Source organism: Sander lucioperca, chromosome 2, assembly GCF_008315115.2.
Source record: "Sander lucioperca isolate FBNREF2018 chromosome 2, SLUC_FBN_1.2, whole genome shotgun sequence".
Taxonomy (NCBI): domain Eukaryota; kingdom Metazoa; phylum Chordata; class Actinopteri; order Perciformes; family Percidae; genus Sander; species Sander lucioperca.
This window is the reverse complement of record NC_050174.1, coordinates 40,101,407-40,121,478: the sequence shown is the minus strand read 5'-3', so window position 1 is coordinate 40,121,478 and position 20,072 is coordinate 40,101,407. Positions and strand designations below refer to the sequence as shown.

At 38.9% G+C, this 20,072-nt stretch overlaps 1 protein-coding gene across 12 annotated transcripts in view; it reads right to left on the bottom strand.

Moving 5' to 3' along the window:
* LOC116053998 (protein unc-13 homolog B-like) overlaps positions 1 to 20,072 on the bottom strand; it is a 169,719-nt gene that overhangs the window by 121,033 nt on the left and 28,614 nt on the right. For all 12 annotated transcript variants that reach the window (XM_035997398.1, XM_035997402.1, XM_035997410.1 and 9 more), the window contains exons 4-7: positions 7,046 to 7,163; positions 5,724 to 5,847; positions 1,094 to 1,167; positions 107 to 164 (exon numbers count right to left, since the gene is read on the bottom strand). In XM_035997398.1, the coding sequence (XP_035853291.1) occupies positions 107 to 164; positions 1,094 to 1,167; positions 5,724 to 5,847; positions 7,046 to 7,163 (374 nt within the window). The remainder of the gene's footprint in view (positions 1 to 106; positions 165 to 1,093; positions 1,168 to 5,723; positions 5,848 to 7,045; positions 7,164 to 20,072) is intronic.

Genomic DNA, 20,072 nt, shown 5'->3' with positions numbered 1-20,072 from the left:
TGATGCACAAGAATGAATGTGTCACTCAGGGTGGAATGACACATTAGACAGTAACACAAACATTTATGTGAAAGTGCTATGGCATGAATGTTACTTTTATACTCACAGCACTGAGAGGGAACAGATGCCATTTGTCTTCTCTGGACCTCTTCCTGCAGTGGATACTGTCACAATAGAATAATTGAATTGATTAGAGAAAGATAGATTTTGAAGGGGTTAAAGAAACTGAATAAAAATGATTTAATGCTAAAAAGGTACATGTCAGTTATTTTAGGATCACCGTGAAGTAGTAACTATTATTTTCAATTAGATGGCAGCAGAGAGCCAACACAAACTGCAAAATCACTGAGAAGAGTGCACATTGTGAGATATTTGGTACAACTAAATAAATTAGGAGGCTGCTATAAAAAGCATACAGAATCATAGTCTGTGCACATAGCAATCTTGTAGATAGCACAGTTCTACAAGACAAAGCATTTCTTTAAAATGTAGGCTAAATTAAATTAAATGAAAACAAAATGTTAAGAGATTCAGATGCATTGCAGATTCTTGCTTATATAAAACCTACAAACATGTAATGTATTTATCAGTTTTACATATAGAAATTCACTTTCTACTGCATGCTCGCTGAACTTCAGCTCAAGATGGGACAACTGTTTAAAAATCGTTGAATATTTATTTTCCAGAAGTTACACAGATTGATCTGGTACAGTAAACTTTAGTGCAAATTAACTTCTGCTTTTGCTTCTACTCTCACGTCTTTTTGCATTATGGATGGATGCAGGAAACAGTAAAAGCATGACAGATTAAAGCACCTTATTAAAATTTAAATTATTCATATTGTGTTTTAACACACAAAGCTAGAATGCTATTATCCTATACTGATTGTACTACCATTATCCTTTAAGACTTCTTCCACAGCTACCTACTTTTAAGGCGAAGAAAAAGGAAGTCTGTCCTAGTTGGGATTCCCCACTGTTTTCTTAGCATTAAGATCCCTTTTGAGACTCCTGAATGAACTGTGATCTAACATCTTTAATGCCTTAGTAATTTATGACTTATTAACAGGAAATAGACTTTTTAGTAAACCTACCTCATCATGTATCCTCATGGTGTTGATCCGCTCCAGTTTACTGGTCCAGTACTGAGCCTCTTCTTCTGGGATATCTGGACAGACAGATTAGATAGAAGAAATAGATGGAATAAAATTGAGTGACGGCAAAATATTTAGAGGAGAGTGCCAGAGAGGGTGGTGAAAGAGAGGAAGTTGAGGAAATATAGATGCATGGAATGGAGGGATAGGTGGAGGGATGGATGGTAGAATTGGAAGTGGTGATGAAGAGAGAAAGTAAATAATGGAGAATGTAAGGCAAAGTGGAAGCCCACAGGCACTGTAGCTCCACCCTTCCCTCAGTGCCCTCCATGATCCTTATCCTACCCTGTCTTATCCCATCCACATTGCTTGATGTGCCCCCACTTATATTCATGCATGTTTAATAGCTGATGAGGAGATTTCCTTTTGGGGGCCCAGAAATAGAATAAACAACCACATCAGGGACCTCACAGGTCCTCCCCAAAGCCAGAGAAAGACAAGAAGAAGAGAAATAGACGAGTATAGGTAAAATGTAAAAGCCTGGCTACGTGCCATGTTCCCAAGTAAAACATTTCCTGGTTATGTGACAGAATAGTATGTGGCATAACTAACAACCAAGTGAGAGGAAGACTGTTAAGAGAAGCAGATCTGATATTAGAAAAAAGAAAAGAAATCAAACCATGTGTCCATCTGAGTAAGATTACATGCAGCCAAGTCAAAACACTGACAGAGGAAGAGGAAGTTAACAGAATAAGAACAGCAAATCCAAAAGAAAACACAGTTAAAGCAAACCCAGTAAATTTTGAACGAAAAGAGATAAGCTGCATAAAATGTCCTGCAATTGGCCAGACATGTACATATCATATAAAATCACTTTACAAAGATGTGTATATCACAGGTTCAGAATCACCATGGAAAGAAAGTGCATGTAATTAAAAAGAGTGAGAGTGAAAATGACATGTTCATTCTGACAGTTAACGTGGAATATAAAAAATACATCAGGTTGATGGAGTCTGCAGAGACTGAATCTGAGTTAGAAAAATGGACTTAAAGCTTGAGAATAAGAAACTTACTCTCAATTAAAAAAAAAAAAATGAAATTTGGGACTTTTAAACTGGTCACAGCTGTGCACCTATCCTATGCTTGCTGTGTGATTTCATCAGCACCGGAGGTGTTTCCGAGGGCCATTGCCCAAGCAGCAAGGTTCATACCTAACCTGTCAGACGTCAGCACCCCATTTAGCCATGCAACATCATATTGCAGATACTTTAAGTTGAGCATTCCTCAAAGAGCAGAAATAAGATCTGCTGCAGAAAGAATTGTAGGTGAACTGGATTACAGTACACCTCAGCTCAGCTGCCCATTTCAGAGGAATAACTGCAGAAGCTCAGTAGAGCAACAGCAGAGGAACCTGAAATGCAGCTACAGAAAGACATAACACTGAATGGACGGCCGAATAAAAGAAGAGCAGTATCAAAGGAAATTCAGCTGTGTTGGAAATAAAGTTGGAATTGTTAAGTGTGAAGAAAGAGCCCCATACATTCTTTACTGGCCAAACATGCCTTCATATATCGAGGAGACTGAATCTCAGTGTGCCATTTGTAACGAGAACAGCAATCATAGAGAGCTGTTACTCTCACACTTACTACTATTACTACTTTTCAAAGTTCCTAGAGATCCCTAAATTGAGGGACACCACCAGTTGCGGTGTCATTATTGCAATGGAATTGCAAAGTCTGCAAAGCATTGCATTCCTGATGTCATCATCTCAAATAATGGTCCTCAGTATTACAGTGCTCAATTCAAAGACTTTTTTTTTGTGATCAAATTTTTATTTTATTTTAAAGAGACAGTACGTACAGGTATGTATACGCCTCAAAAATAGAGCACAAAACATATATTCACATACCTACCTATACATATACACAGAAACGTATGATTAACAACTAAGATAAAAAAAAAAAAAAAACTAAATAAAACCCCAGACATAACCCACCCACCCCCTGGATCCAGAACTCCAAATCTCGGTTACATATTAAACCTGAAGCCCGCGGAGGGTAATTAAAAGTGAATGCCAAGCCTCTATTGCAGACTCTTTTGCTCCGTGGACTCTAGCTGTCGACAACTCCAAGTAAACAATATCCAAATATGTTAAAACCCAAGCTCGAAAAGAGAGCGAATGTGGAGGTTTCCAACGTGTGGCAACTAGTTTTTTTGCAGCCGTCTCAATTCAAAGACTTTTAAAGCTGTTAAATCAGGCACAACACGTCCAGTCCCAGCCACGCCCAGTCTAAGATGAGTAGAAAGAACTGCACTGACTATTAAAAATCTGCTAAAAGTGTAATAATGGCAACCCATACATTGCACTTTTAGAATATCGCAATACACCACTGGGCACTGCCATCACAGCTGCTGATGGGACATCTGCTGAAAAGAAAAAAGTTGAGAGAGAAGCAGGAGAAACAAAAACTAAAAGACAATCTGCAAGCTGGAGAGAATGTCAGGATATAAAGAGGAGAGATATAGAAGCCAGCTGTGGTCCTGCACAAACCTTTTGTGGTTCGCACACCAGAAAACCCTCCCATCTACAAATTAGCAGGACGTTGAAATGAACATTGACTCAGGAATGAAAGACTACAGCAAAGGTAGTCTCGCATTGCCAGACCTTCCTTCACAGGCGGAGTAGGGTCTGGCTAGTCCACACAGCAGTCCAGGATGGAAGACAAACATGCTCTGGTTTATTGGCATTTCTTTAAACCAATCACAATCGTCTTGGGCGATGCTAAGTGCCAGACGGAGCCACGGTGCCGCTGCAAAATGGCCTCAGGAAGGAACTTGTTTTGGTGAAACATTTGTACATTCAATGTTTGTTTTAGTCGTGCAACAGAAAACTCAGATTGGACAGATAGCCTAGCTAGCTGGCTGGATTTACCCTGCAGAGATCTGAGGAGCAGTTAAAACATAGTCCTCATTAACCAGCCAGAGTTTAAAATTACAACACAGAGAAAGCAGAAGGTGAGTTAGTAGTACCTATGTTGGATGTCAATTATTTTAACATTTTAAAAGGCTTTGTCGAAGTTTGCTAAAACAGGCAAACTGCTATCTTATCTCCATCTTCAGGCCTTGGCTTTTGTGTCACAACCAGCGGACAACAGCATGAACTAGTGCCATCTTGACATCAGGTGAGTGTTGAATAGCTTAAAAGCAGGCAAGACAGCTCCCTGAGATTAAGAGTTTGCTGAGGAAACATAATGGTCTAAAGAACTTTTGCTATTTAGGTGGTTACACCTAAATAAAAAGAACAAGAAATAAGTGCTAAAGAATACTTAGGATTATATTTGGGCAACATTACCAATGAACAAACTCTAATAGACTGTACAAGGAAGCACACAGGGTAATGTCTGGTAAACTGTCTGGTGAAGTGAGTCTAACTACTTACAAGCCAAAGAGAAACAAATATTTAGCAAAACACGTGGAGGTTTTTCTTGATTCTTGGTTGGAGTCTGATCTTTTTGTACAACAAAAAATCATATACTATCATATATTGCCAAACTTGCTTCTTAAATCAGCAGAGCTATCTGTACATACCTTTTAGTTTAATATAGTATATTCAAAGAATTCAATGTTTATTCATCTCATAGGTATTTTATTAAAGCTGTGTTGTAATTTGTACCTTTAGTTATATTATGAAGACTGGAGTTCTTATTTTGGAGGTAAAATACTGGTAGGAGGCATAAATGTAAAATAAAACAGCAAGAAAATGTAACCACGGTAAAAGTGTGTCTTCCAAACAAAACAAATGTACTTGTTTGTTTAGCAACTGACTGATAAAGCCACCAAGTTTTCCAGTATTTTGATCCATCCATATTGTGTTTAATATAGACTGACATAATAACATCTTTTCCAACTTTTACAAAATTTGGAAGTGTGTAAGCTAGTAAAATTGCTATATAAGCTAAATGCACTGCAATTTTGTCATGTTCAATAAGTAGTTACATTCTTTTTGATTAAGTTGGCTTTGTGTGATGTGATTATTTTAGCTAAAATATCGCACATTTTACTATTGTGAGTTGAATATGCTAACCTGTAGCACTCTATCAGAGCTTTTGTTAATGTATAAAGTGGTAATGGAGTTTAAATGTTTATACTTTATCAATCTAAGGTTTATCATACAAGAGGCTACAATGCTATATTCTGTTAGGATAATAAAAGTGTGGTCATGTTTTTACATTCCCTTCTTTAGCTCTTATTATACTTTTATGGAGATTACAGCACCATGTAACTAAAAATGCTAGTCAGACATTACATTACATGTCATTTAGCTGACACTTTTATCTAAAGTGACTTGCAATTGCTATATATGTCAGAGGGTGCATGCTTCTGGAGCAACTAGGTGTTAAGTGTCTTGCTCAGGGACACATTGGTTGATGTATCGCAGTGGAAATCGAACCCAGGTCTCCCACACCAAAGGCATGTGTCATATCCACTGCGCCATCACCACACCCCCACCCAAGGATGCTCCTGTATACTATCAGGTTTTGTAAGCTGCATTAACTCCTGGCTCTGAGGCTATGTGTTTGTGTGTGATTTTGTTTTTTGAGCAAATGTGTATTTGTGAACATATGCATACCAAAGGGCAGCTCGAAGCGGGTGTCCAGCAGCACTTGGTGTGGAGTTGGGTTGCTGGTACCACAGATCTCATCCTCCCTCATTAACACCTCAGAGTCAAGCGACGTCCACTCTCCTGGTCCCTCCTGACAAAGAGAGACACAGAAAAACAGAGACATTTACTCATTGAGAATCAAAGCATCCACATGGTAATTGAGGGCGTGGGTGGGCTGAGGAGAAACATAATCAATAAACCTGAGCAAAGATGAAGAAGCCAGGAACAACTGGGGGCTGCAATATTAATGACTACACAAGGGCTGCTGTCTCACTTTAAAACTCTCCAGAAAAGGTAATGAGGTATACTACATCAGTATGTGCTGTTTTTATATATATATATATATATATATATATATATATATATATACAAATTATAAAAAAATATTTATTTTATTTTATCTCTTGCTTATTCATGAGTACACAACAGCCTATAGTGAGGGATGGCAAGGTGGAAGAAAATGACACATCATTTATCTGCCTTTCTACTTCCTGTTGCTAAGGTATAGTAATTGTTAGGCAAGCTATGACATATTATTTGTAAAAAGACAAACGCAAGTCAAATTACAGCAGCCGAGAAAAAAACATTCACAATTGCCACAAGTAAGAGATATGGAAAATTTCTAATGTGCCATCAGTAAATGCGCTTTATATACCATAAAAAAAGTGATGAAAGGATAGGTTCACAATGTTTTAAAGTCTATCCTAAAACAACCTGATTGCTGTAATCATTCCTCTTGTTCATACTGGCCATAAACTGATCCCTCCCCTCTCTAACAGTCCTTGTTCTGTAGAAAAATGTATTTGAAAGTTGAGAGTCAGTGACAGTGGGGGTCTGGGGTCTTGTTGGTGAGGCTGACTGCAGAGGGGAAGAAATTGTTTTTATGGCATGATGTTTTGGTCCTGATGGACCGCAGCCTCCTGCCAGAGGGGAGGGGTTCAAACTGTTTGTGTCCAGGCTGAGAGGGGTCGCCTACAATCTTTCCTGTCCGCCTCAGCGTCCTGAAGACATACAGGTCCTGGAGAGACGGCAGACTGCAGCCAATCTCAACAGCCGGAATAAACAGGAGGAATAATAACAGCCAGAAAACCTGCTTCAATGTTCAAATGGGCATGTCAGTATCTATGTGAGTTTTATTTGAAGGCTGATGAAGGCTGTGAGATGTGGTATAAAAGCTCTGAATGAACTTCTGTTCTCAAGACAAACAAGATCTTGTGACTGACGTCATAACAATATGACATTACAGTAACTTGTGTTTTTGTAAGGATGAAATGACAACGGTGTGTTACCTCGTCAGACTGTCGAATGGTGTCCAGGGGTATCAGTGCTGTGCCGATCATAGTGTCCCAGATCAAACCTTTATTCCACAGCTCCAACACCAGACCTGACTCCAGATGATTGATCTCACTGTAGAAACAGAAAAACACACATGGCATTACATACAGAGTAAAAGTTCAAACCTGGCATCAAAATTACAAAAGACCCAAGACTATTTTCCTTATTCCTTACATAAAGTTAGAGTTTCTTTAGGTGGTGCTCATTTATTTGTCAATTTAGTAATGGTAGCTATCACCGCTCATTCTAACTAACCATTTCTTCTTCTGTACATTATAAACTATAAATTCTCAACTGGAGGATGTTTCCCAAGAAAGACTGACTTGACACTGAATCCGCAGAGGAGACTAAAAAACTCATTGATTAATCAAAATATGAATGTTGTGGATTATCATCCTGATTTTCAAGTGCAGTTTCTCCGCAACAGCAAACAGAAAATGTCCAAAGTCTAAGTGGTTTTAGGGTGTTCAAGTGTATTTAAGTATACAGTATACAGTTGTTGATATTACAATGTACAGTATAATATTCACTAAATTAAGTGGATATCCGGTTTTGGGGCAAGGTTTGCACTTCAAAAACTGCATGAACCTACAATTACACAAATTTAGCTGACATGAAGTGTGGACTGCTGCTTCACAAGCTCAGTGTTCATCTGAGTCACTCTTCATGTTTTGTCTATTTTTAAATGCACGATATCTCAACCCAAGATATTCTTTTATTTGCAGACTTATGAATAAAAGACACCACCGAAACACTGTTTCCTTATCACTGAATTTAAAACTGAATTTGGTCCATATTTTACCTGTTTTAATACACATACTGCAGTGTTTCACTGGCCTTAGTCTGACTCAACAATACAATACCTTTCCTCTCCCATCAGGTCAGTAAGTGTGCCAGACTTATTTCAAAGTAGTGAGGGTGTAGGATGACAGCTGTCATTTTCTGAGAGATGTGTCTTAAAGAGGAGACAGCAGCTAAACTGTCTCCCCTCCTCATCTGCATATTCATATTCACAGCCCCATTCATATTCATATTGCCTCCGTTTGGCTGTCAGTCATCTCTGATGACACTTCACAGCTGGGATGATGTAGAGAAGGGGGTGGGTGGGAGAATCTGGGTGGAGTGTGTGTGTGTGTGTGTGTGTGTGTGTGTGTGTGTGTGTGTGTGTGTGTGTGTGTGTGTTCATGTAGCTACTTTTGACACACTGAAAAAGTCAGCCAGCTGAGCAAAGAGTCAAGTCAAAAACGTTGACGTTCCTACATATTAGCATGATTACCTTTAACTATCTCCATTCATGTGTTTGCTTGTTTACATGCTTGTGTGACTGTGAACTCTTTCTGAAGATTTGGCAACAATGGTTAATTAATGTGGAAGAGATCGTATTGTGCTAGCAAAGATTCTTGAATTTAGAAAAGTGAAATGAGAGCAGTGGCCAGAGAAGGGTCCAGGTAGCTGAAGCATTGTGGCTTTTAACAGCAAATTGTAATCAGCATTTCACCTAATAGAACACAATATGACTGAGGCACCAACATTTCCAGTCATCTGCATTCAAAAATGTGTTTGGACCCAAACCGTCATGTGCATATCAGGAATGAGCTCCAAGTCAATCTGCTTTGAATTCTTTATTCATTACTAAGAGAGCTGCTTTCCCATCATGAATGCAACCCAAAAATAATATGAAAATAAATATTGATGACTGTTGGTGGTTTTTAAAAATATATATAGATATTAGACTTTATGATTAAAATTATATATATTTTTTATATATTTTTTAATATTATATATTATTTTTGAGTGTGTGTTATGGTCAGGAAATTGTCTTCACAGGTCTACAGCCATTTGTTTTGTAATGGATTTGTTTAATGAAAAAAAAACTCTTGGTCCAAGAGAATTATGTGACCAAAATCATGGCAGCGGTTCCTTCAAACCATAGACTGTAAAAATAATGGACGTAGCATCAGTGCTGTTACCCATTGATTTTTGGATGCCGTTTTGAAGCCTTGAGTTTGACAATTTGGCTGTCGCCATCTTGGTTTTTTGAAACTGGACGAACTTTGGACAAATGTATAAAAGTATAAAAATGTCCAATGGACTCTGAGGTAAACAATTGTCTGGAAGATGATGAAAGTAACATTGCAATAAAGTATTAAAAAAAGAACTAAAAGATCTGTGATCTCCAGCCCAATTTTAATTCATGAATTGAAACTGAAAATGAAAAAAATAAAATAAAATAGGTTTAGAAATAGGTCTGACGTTGTCCATCCTTAGAGTTCGCTCCAACCTGTCTTTGTGTGTGTGTGTGTGTATGTGTGTGTGTGTGTGTGTGTGTGTGTGTGTGTGTGTGTGTGTGTGTGAGATCTTGAAGCTTTACATCCGACTCTGGCATATGCCCTCCATCACAGTTCATCCATTATTGAGGGAATGGTTTGTGTTACAGGAATGAAATTGTGTATTTTTTTCACACACAGACAAACACATGCAAACATACACATCCACACCTACACACAGCCATCTTGTGTTTAGGAGCAGAGAAAGAAACTGAAAAAAGAAAGGAGGGATGAGACGAGGGGAAAGTAAAGCATGTGTGTGGTCAGGCTGAGAACGAGGCTTGATGTAAATTATGGACCGAGAGTGAGGATTGGGGGCACTTTGGGGAACAACAGGTGAAGTCAGTGGTGAAATAGCTTTTTATACATTACTGTGAGGAATGATTTACACAGGCAGGAACACTGCTCTTCCAGTTCAGGGCTCAATCCATAAAATGACCACATTTCCGCTCACATTTTGTCATTAAATACTGTACGTGTTTCAATAATATTTTCTTCTTTTTTGATGTGGTAAAACCTACACTGCTGAACCGTCAGTATTGTCCAAAGCATTTGTGTCATGCTACATACAAACTGAGTAGATGCTCTTAAAACCTTGTCACTCTTGGCCACTGTCAGGATTTTTGCCAGGCTGGGGAATGCGATGTTTTGGGTTTTTATCCTATTTTTCAACCTAAATGCGTTTGTGTCCTATCAAAGTTATAGTAATTACGTGTTTCCGTCTGGTAAATAGTGTTCACGTCAACTTTCAAGTTGCAATTCCAATTGGGTAGGGTTGCTTTTTTGTGCTTCGGAACTAATCCACAGCGAATGAATATTTGATTGGCCAAATATTCTGGTCCAGCCATACGACTCGGGAAACTCAGACGTTTCTGAAAGCCCCTATATTTCTGACTTGACACTTAGTAATATGGAAGTGACTGAAAACCAAACTAATATGGATACCTTACATCAGCCAAAGTCCATTGTTCAATGTAATATAGTCTGGATCAACAGAAGTACATTTCCAGGATGCCTGACGTCCCTCATCATCCCTTCACCTTCCGCTCTCTGTGTGTTGTCGTTCTTAAAGTCCCTTTGCTACAGGAAACAACAACAAACTACGAGGTAGCAAGCCATACGCTGAAAACAGCAAGTTTTTTGGAAATTTGGATTGTGCAACAGGGCAGGCCTGCTTGGTTCTTTTGGGGAAGGATTGTAAAGATTTACAAAGAATATGTTTACGGCATTTACTATATAACTTGGGACCGATGGGTGGGGATTGCTATGGATGAAGTACACACAGCAATACAATGGTAAGAGCAAATTACGTTAAACCATGTATCCTGCTAATATAAATAGCTAACGTTACTGTATTGTGTAAACAGTTAACTTCATTTCATATTGTATGCAGAGTTTTCTTTTGCGGGGTGCAATTGTTCCCCCAAAACAAGTTCCTTACCTAGACTATTTTGCAGAGTCACTGTCTCTGCTTTCGGAGCTTAGCGCTTCCCAAGTCAATTGTGATTGGTTTAAAGAAATGCAAACAATCCAGTGTTTTTTTATCCTATCCTAGAATGTATCTGAAGTGTAGCCAGACCTTACTACACAGCGCTGTGGAGATAGGTCTGGCAATGCGAGACTAAATTAAATTAAACCCAAGTTTAACAGTCATCGTAGTTATATTTTCAATGCACAGTATTTTAATCCTCACATGAACATCTCTATAATCAAAAATCCTTCTTGATAATGTGAATGCTCTTAAGTCGTTAAAAAATGAATCCTATCTTCAGCATCCATCCCATATGACATGAACGCAGCATTACTTACTGTCCAATACTGTCCGTACCTACTCTCCAGGGTGTCAATGAAAGGATTTTTGCTATGTTGCTAATGTGCTCTTGGAAATTAATGTAAATATCCAAATTATGCTTGCTTTAAAGCCAGCTGTGGAGAAACAATACTCTTTCTGATAAACAGCAGCACTGAGAGTGGTGTCAACAGCATAAATAAGAGAAGAGAAAAGACTGTGATCAAACAGCAGTAAATCATTCCTATTATAACTTGATAAAGTCATTGGGAAGGAAAAAGGTCACCATTTTTTGAAACTTATACACAACTTAATTGACAGAGAACTGGAAGAAAAGAGCAGACTGTGACCTGAATCACCAGAGAGGCAGTCAAACAGAAAGACAACACCCTAACAGGGATGGGAAAGGAGTCTCAAGAGAAAGGCTTCTCCCCATTCTACATCAAGAGAAAAAAACAGAAATATAACTAGCTTGAAAAAAAAAACTATTCTCGTGAGTTATCATACCCAGATTAGAACATTTCATAATTAGATTTTGCTGTCAAATTTACCACAGTTTAGCGTGAAGGTGAAATAAAAACAGAATTAAGTGTTGAATTGTGAATACTGTATGAGCGTGGTAACAGAAAGCCTATGACCGCTGACACAATACTGTGAATCAGGTCTAAATACATATGCAGAGTTTGTGGGGGGCAGGGGGAGCAGAAACTGGGAAAATGCACTGTTTCAAAAATTAGTGGAATAATTACATCTGGCATGACCAGATCTTGTATAAATATTTTAAATAACACAAAACAACCAAATGGTGGTAGGTAATACATCTGATTTCATATACTGCTTTATTAAAAAAAATATTTTTTCAAGGCTCTGCCTCTCAACTAAGACCATTGTCGACTCATATGCAGGATGCAAAAAACGAAAATTACTGTTGCACTAGTCTGGACATCTTGCCGTGCCAACATTGCAATAAAGGTTGCCTAAATGCCATGTAGCCTATATAAATTTGATGTCAGCTTACTAATTGATTGCGCGTTTTGCGTAGATTTTGACTTTTATAGCCTATGTTTTATTCCACTTTGTTTAAATGGTGAAGTGGAGAGGCCTCGTTCACCTGTTTGGAGCTGGCTGGTGAATGTGACGCTCGTATCAGCCTTGCTGGATACACCGTGACCCTTTTTGTGGAGCTACTGATCACTGTGGATTACTTTTTTTCCGTGTCATTGGATTACGGCAAAATACGGATCTTTTTTCTTAACGTGTCTTAACGTTTTATGGTGTGATTGCGCTTCGTTTCTGCGTTTGGAGAGGCGTCTCAACAGACTGTAGGTCCAACACTGATTGCTCACTGTTATATTTTAGTTGAATTTAAGTGTCTGGGCATTCCGCCACCGTCTGTCTATTGTGTTCCAAGACAGCCGTGCCGCGATTGGATTTCATAAGGCCGGATTGTTAAATTGTTACAATGTAATTTAAAATCTGCTTTAAAAATAAACATATATGTTTATTTAGCATGTTTGTTTTGTCCATATGTGCTCGTGCTGTGTTCCCCAAGTGGTAGGCCAGGTCTCAGCTGCTACAATGAGGTTTTTTTTTTTGCCTCCCCTGGCTCGAATGTCAAACTCCGCCTATGTCTAAATACTAAGACCCTCAGTAGCATGTGAGGACAGTATTAAAAGGACAGTCAATCAGACAGAGAGAGTGAGGAGTAGAGACAAAAAACAAGGGAAGATATTGCATGTGGTGAAAGAAAGAGAGATAACCAGACAGACAGCAAAAGAGGGATACAATAAGCAACTGAGACAGACAAAGATTAAATCAAAGGATGCATGAGCAGAGATGAGCATGTGAGGCCTAGTGACCCTGAGTGTAGAGGGATCGACATTCAACTGCTTAATGCCTTATCCCACCTGTCATCTCATTGTGACCATTTATAACTACACCAATTACACCGTGAAAGGAAATACATTATACGAATATTTAACTTGAAGTTTAGTGTTTCCTATTGTTGAAGATAAAAAAGTTAAAACCATGCTTATGTAATGAAAACAATGTACTTGTGGTTTTATGTAGCCTGCAGCCAGATTGAATCAACTGACTAGCCTTAATTAACATTTGACATGCCTTATCCCATCTCAAGTTTCCAAAGAATGATTAAGTCATGACTGTCAATTTACATACTAGAAGAGACTCATTGTCCCCACAGGAAAGGTAACTGCTCCCCAGCCGTTTGAGAGCCACCCACTGTTGGGCCAGACTTGACTAGAAAAAAAGGAAATGCATATATCTGTAAACTTGAATAGAATTGGCACTACCATGATAAATGACCTTTGTCTTGAATTGGAGAAACCTGACAATTCAGAGGTAGGACCTTATCATGAGAAAACATCTGGCCAATAGGGAGAGATGTCATTTGAGGAACCACCCTCAAACTCTTTAGGATAAATTTGGAAACTTCACAATGATTCAGGACTGTTCTGATGTAATTCCTGAAGAGGAAGCATGTCATTTCAGTCCGCTGCTGGCAGTGTTGTTTAATGTTTTATTGTTGTATTGTTATTGACTTGTCATTTCATCATGTTGTTCATTAAACCTTTTGCTTAACTTTCAATTGGACCCAAGCCTTTCTCCTTCCTCCTCAGAAATCAAACGATCACGTCTCTTTTAGTTTTTCTTAACACTATCCTAAAAAAAGCAACACTATATAAATATCAGTGGGGAGTGAGTGAGAGGATCTCCCCTGCCTTGATAAATACTGTGGTTTGCTTTTAGGAAAGTCACATACCTAATCCTAATCAGTGGCTAAGAAACTGTTGAGGCATAAGTGGACGGGTGTATAAATGTCAACACTTTGAGGCAAGAACACTTTTTGCAGCTGGAACAATCAGAATTTGAGAAAGGTTAACAGCCAGCTGCAAACAGTCAGAATGAAAGGAGGGCTATCAGCAGAGGTGAGATTGGGATTTAGAGGATCTCTGAGTGCAGCCAGAAATACTGTTACTATTCTCTACTTTATTTTTATTTTTGGAGGATGAGTGAGCACAATGTTTATCGCTGTTTTAAGCCCTCACCGTCTCCTTGCAGGCAGCGCTGCCTTGAAGTCAACGGTCGCAGCACTGCCTGGAAGGACACGTTGGGGGCTTAAAACACCATTGAGCGAGCACAAGCCAGGCTCAACCCAGGCTCATCTCTGACTGAAAATTAAAAACATTTAACTCTCCATCCCACTCTGTCTGGCTCCTGCTCCCTCTCTAATATTCAGTATGTTCGCCCAGGTCAGAATGACAGCATACCGGCTGTCAGTACGACTGCTAATCCTACAACCAGGAAGCGTCTTACTGACCGACACACATACAGTACAGTAAATCTCATCACACTCAAATAAGAACACTGACACTCTCCCCTAGTTGATGAATCTACCACTGGTCACTAAAAAAAACAGGAGGGATTTAAAGAAAGTAGCAGCTAAGCAGTCAATAGCTGTATGTAAGTAGCGCTGGGTGATAAGGAAAAAATCAAATATCACGATATTTTTGACCAAATAAATCAAAATCAATATTGCGGCGATATTGTAGAGTTGACTACTGGTGCATTCACAAAATATTAACACAATGAGATAATCATCAATAACATGGATATAATTACTAAGTGGCTAAAGGAAAATAATAGAACAGCTGGAACAGTATGGTAAGTTCAAAAAGTGACATCACTTAAAAACCAGGAACAGACAATACTTGGGTGATATTGCGATATTACGATATGCAAAATTTGAGACAATATCTAGCCTCATATATCAATATCGATATATTGTTCATCCCTAGTATGAATCATCACCTAGGATGGGCCACAACCTTAAGCCAACTGCTCTTTTACAGATGTGGCTGCTTTGGTGGATTCCCAGAGGGGTCTAAGTTAGAGTCAGACTGCACATCTGGCAGGGCTTCAGTGCCTCTTCACCAGCCAGCTGTGAGACGGTTGCCTCCCTGCAGTTCCCGAGCAACAAAGCTATGACTGGAGTCCTGTTTGCGCCAAACATGTCTGGTGTTACACATTCAGAATAATGACAGGGGGTGTGAGGGTATCCTGTGTTGTGACCTTTAATTTCAGTGTGCATACAGTTCTGGTGTGAATGGGACAATTAACTGACAAATCATCATTATCATCAATAAGCTTCTAAGTAACAGTTCTTTCACATAACTAAGACTAATAGAAGTGTAAAAAAATCTCTATCTTGTAAGGGGTCCTTGGCTGAAAAAACGTTTGCGAGCCTCAGCTGTACATTCACATTCTCCTCCATTCATCCATTTTCTTATTTTCTTTAGGGGCTGGAGCCTATTTCAGTGTAGGGCAATTAAAACTTTTTAATTGACTTCAAGTAGGCTATGCAAACTCCACACATTTGCCATTTAGTAAATGCAGTTTTCTACATTTTGATGCGCCAACAATACAGTAGTTCATTCTATATCCTGTAAGATATTTTATGGCCTGGTGTCTGGAAGTAGAGTTTCATGTTTTGTAAGTGGTAATAGCAGTTTGTGAAAGGGTAACTACATGAGCACTGGCCATTGTGGCTGAAAATAAACAGAAAAGAGTGACCACTTGGAGAGAAAAGTAAAGGACAGAAAAATTACCTTGTAACTGTGCAGTTAGCGCTACAGGTTGTCAAATGTCACTTTCAATTACAATTGTTTTTCACCGCATCATATAGCTTGCCTTTTTAACTTTCTCTGCAATATCTGCTCTGATTTTCAAGCACAATCTGAGCACACACTTGAGCTGTGACAAATACGTCTGTCTCACTGCTCTTGTTGAAACCTTTCATTCTGGAAATTAAACTCAGTTGCAATTCCTACTCGAAACCTCCGACAGCGCTTCAACGCAGCACGCCGCTGCTGTCCCCCCATCGAGCCCAACTGCTGCTAATGAGACTTTGGATATAATTAGCCATTTAGCGTAGGAGGCCCTGGGGTTTCCTTTGTATATAATCATCAACATCTTTTCAGTCATTGTGGTCATATTAAATGGCAATTTACTTGAGCTGATCTCTTGATATAAATTTCCAGAATCACCTTCTCACCGTAAAAGATGAGCTGGTTCAAGTCCCCGTACGGACCGAAATACGGAGGTGGACTGGTAGCTGGAGAGGTGCCAGTTCACTGCCAAGGTGCCCTTGAGCAAGGCACCGCACCCCTTACCGAACCAGGGCGCCTGTTCAGCAGTCCCAGCCCACTCACTCTGACATCTCTCCATTAGTGCATGTAAAAGGACCTGAGCGTGTGTGTATTTCAGGCCTGTGTGCAGTGTGTAATAACAAGAGTGTAAATTGTAATTTCCCCATTGGGGATCTATAAAATAAATAAAAATGAAGCATATTTGAAATAATGAAGTTGATACCCTTTAGAGTGACTCTGACTCCTCTGGAAACAGGAAAGGATGACTTGCAACTTAAAAATATGACGGAAACTTCTTGACTAGAAGCATTTACTTTGGGGCAGTTTAAATTGTATTTCAGGATAGTTTCAGACAAAGGTAAAAATAAGGTAGGTACTCCTGTCTGCTTCTCCAAACTGGGGGTGTGCCGACCACCATCTACTGTCGGTAATACAGTGACTATGGATGAGTACCTCACACAACCACACTTCAAAAAAATACAAACTATCCCTTTAAGGACTTTCAGACTTCTTCCAAATTTTTGAAAGATCTGTTGACATAATTGTTCAAGGTTTACTTTAAATCAAGTAAATCACTCATTTTAATTCTAACCTTTAATGTTTAAGAAACAGAATGTCTGAGTTACTAATGCAGTATTAGTACAGGATAAATGCATGTAGGCAGAAGTACATCTGAGGAAAAAAACAGGATTATATAATAAAACAATATCCAAGTAAGTTAGCCAGTTAAGTTTTGATGAGTTTCTTTCTATCTCTGTACCTAAAGCACCATGTCAAGCACTGTCAGTACTGAACAATACAAGCAAAGAATAACTTTAGCTGGATCAAAGGTCAGGTTACAGGCTTGACTTGAAAAAGCAAAAATAAAAAAAAAGAATAGAAAAATGATGGCACAGATTAAAACCACCTTAAAAAAAATCAATATAAAAGAAAATGTATTTCTCTACTCCAAAGCCAGATTTAACAAGTCAAGCAGAAGTCTTCAAAAACTGACAAAGGGACTTCAAAAAACAGTGACAAGCTGTGATATACTACTGCACAGTACACCTTGTAATAGGCAGCGATAGAATTAGCACACCTTCATTGTGACATGCATCCAGCCACCCAATTAGAATTTATTTGGTGATTTTCAGCTCAAAATCATATATTTCATATATGATTTAATATATCACATATAGCTCATACATTTATTGCTATATTTTTGTATATATTGTCTATTTTTTTTACTGTACTATGGGGCTTCCATTGTGTCCTGAATAAAGTCATCTATCTATCTATCTATCAAAAGAAATTTAGACGTCTAAGTTAAAACTGGGCTAAATTTGGTTGAAACTTTTGAGACTTTCTTTCATCCATGCTAGCGGCTTGGCAATGTTGTTCAGTCGGTTGGTTGGTCCCATCTCCAGAGCTATTGGATGGATTGACATACAATTCTGTCCAACCATTCATGACTTGGATTGGATTCTAATGACTTTTGTGATCCACTGAATTCTTTTTTTTTTTTTTTTTTTTTTTTTAAATTATTTTTTGGGGCTTTTCCCTTTATTAAGTGACGGTGGATAGACATGAAAGGGGGAGAGAGATGGGGGAAGACACGCAGCAAAGGACCGCAGGTCAGATTCGAACCCGGGCCGCTGCAGGACTCAGCCAACATGGGGTGAACACTCTAACTGGGTGAGCTAGAGGCCACCCCTGATCCACTGAATTCTTTAAGTGCCACCAAGAGGTTGACGTTTGTAGTGAGATGCTTCACAACAACTAATGGATGGATTGCCTAGAATTTGGTACGGACTTCATGTTCCTCAGGATAAACTCTAATAACTTGGTGATCTTAACTTTTCATCTAGTGTTACTGTCAGGTCAAAGTTTTAATTTATCCAAACCTTATATTATGACCAAATACCTGCAAAACTAATCACATTCCCATCAGCCTCAGCTGTACTTTGTGTTGAATTAGTAAATGTTAGCATGCTGACATGCTAAACTAAGATTTTTCTTTGCAAAACACCATCAGCATTAGCATTGTAATTGTCATTGTGAGCATGTTAGCATGCTGATGGTAACATTTAGCTCAAAGCATTGCTGTGCCTATGTACAGTCGTACAGAGCCACTAGCATGGCTATTGAGTCTTTAACACCATTTAGACCTGCATTAATATGTGGTTTTGGTGACTGGATTGCAATCTGATAGTGCTTGACCAGATGAAAGTACAAGTGCACAAAAACACACTGAGGACAAATTGTGATCTGATAAGCCAAACCCCCTCCAGAGGTGGTCATGGATGCATTGCGACCATACTGAACACAAGTATAAATACAAATGTATTTTAAATCCACAAACCCACTACCAGCACGGACAACAGCAACAGGAGAAAAGTCTTGTTAGAGCTGGTACACCTCCAAAACGTCCCGAAACTGCATTTCAAACGGTGAATCCAGCAACATTTCTATCCGTTAAAACTCCAGAGACCACTCTGAAAAATGTACCAGTCAATTTAGCTGAAAAAAAGCCTTATTTTTATAAACAATTTAGTTTTAGAGCACAGAAAAAAATGCAGTTCAGAAAACACAAGCCATGTCACCTAACATGATTAAGCCTGTTAGGTTGACATAGTGCTTTCTTTTATTCCGCTGGTTGCATGTCTCTCTACCAACAGATGACCACATCACACCATCCATAAAAAACATTCCCAGCCAAAATAATACCTTATAGATGTGGACACAAGGAGCAGCACTATTTCTGAAGTGGGATTTCTACATCAGATACATTTGCACTTTTTCTCCCACATGGAATCAGACTGGACTGGACAATTCATTAGATTTATCACTGACTCATCCACTTATCTGAGCTCGGCATGTAATTTCACTTTCCATCCATCCTACCTACTCCAACCAAAAATTCCCATTTAGTAGCCTGTGTCAGCCGGCCAGACTGGAGTCCCACAGGCGGCTGACGCTCCCTTTCAATTTCAGTAAGGCCTATTATAGCCAGCTAGCAGGTCAGCTAGCAGTGGATACCTGGCCTAAATTCATCTAAGGTCTGACACACACTACGAAGCTTCAATTTCTCTCTGCATTTGTCCTAATACATCCCAAGAGGTTGGTGTAGAACAAGCTGTTGCTGCTAATATAAATGACACTGAGCCAAAAAGTAAAAAGCAACTGGAAGAAACTGGAAACCAGTGGTCAAAACTGAAACCCGTACCATTTCAGCTACACAAACTTGGTGCCATGGTTCCGTAGTTGTACTTCCTGTGTTTGTTTGACCCATCCATCCACCTTGACCTCCTCTCTACGAACACTTTGCCGCGCTTTATACTAAGTTGCCTGACTTCCTCCTTAGAGGCAGCCCTGCGCATCCTGGCTCATAATTACGTAGATTACAATTGCAAATTAAATAGTGCATTACTTTTCGTAAGTAGGAACAGTAAGTGAGAACAGCCTGGTCATTTTTATCCTCATACTACAAATACATACCTGAAAAAGGTAAAAAAAAAAAAAAAAAAAAAAGCTGAATGAAAACTGGCTTCTATTTTCAAAAAAAAACTTCTAAATTCAAAAATCTGAACCTACAGAAGATATAATCCTTCAGTGGATGGCAAAACATAAACATCACTACATGTATGAGGTTTCAGTAAATGTATACTGCATGCAGCTAAGTTGTATAGCAAAGAGCAAAAACACTGCTGAAAGAAAA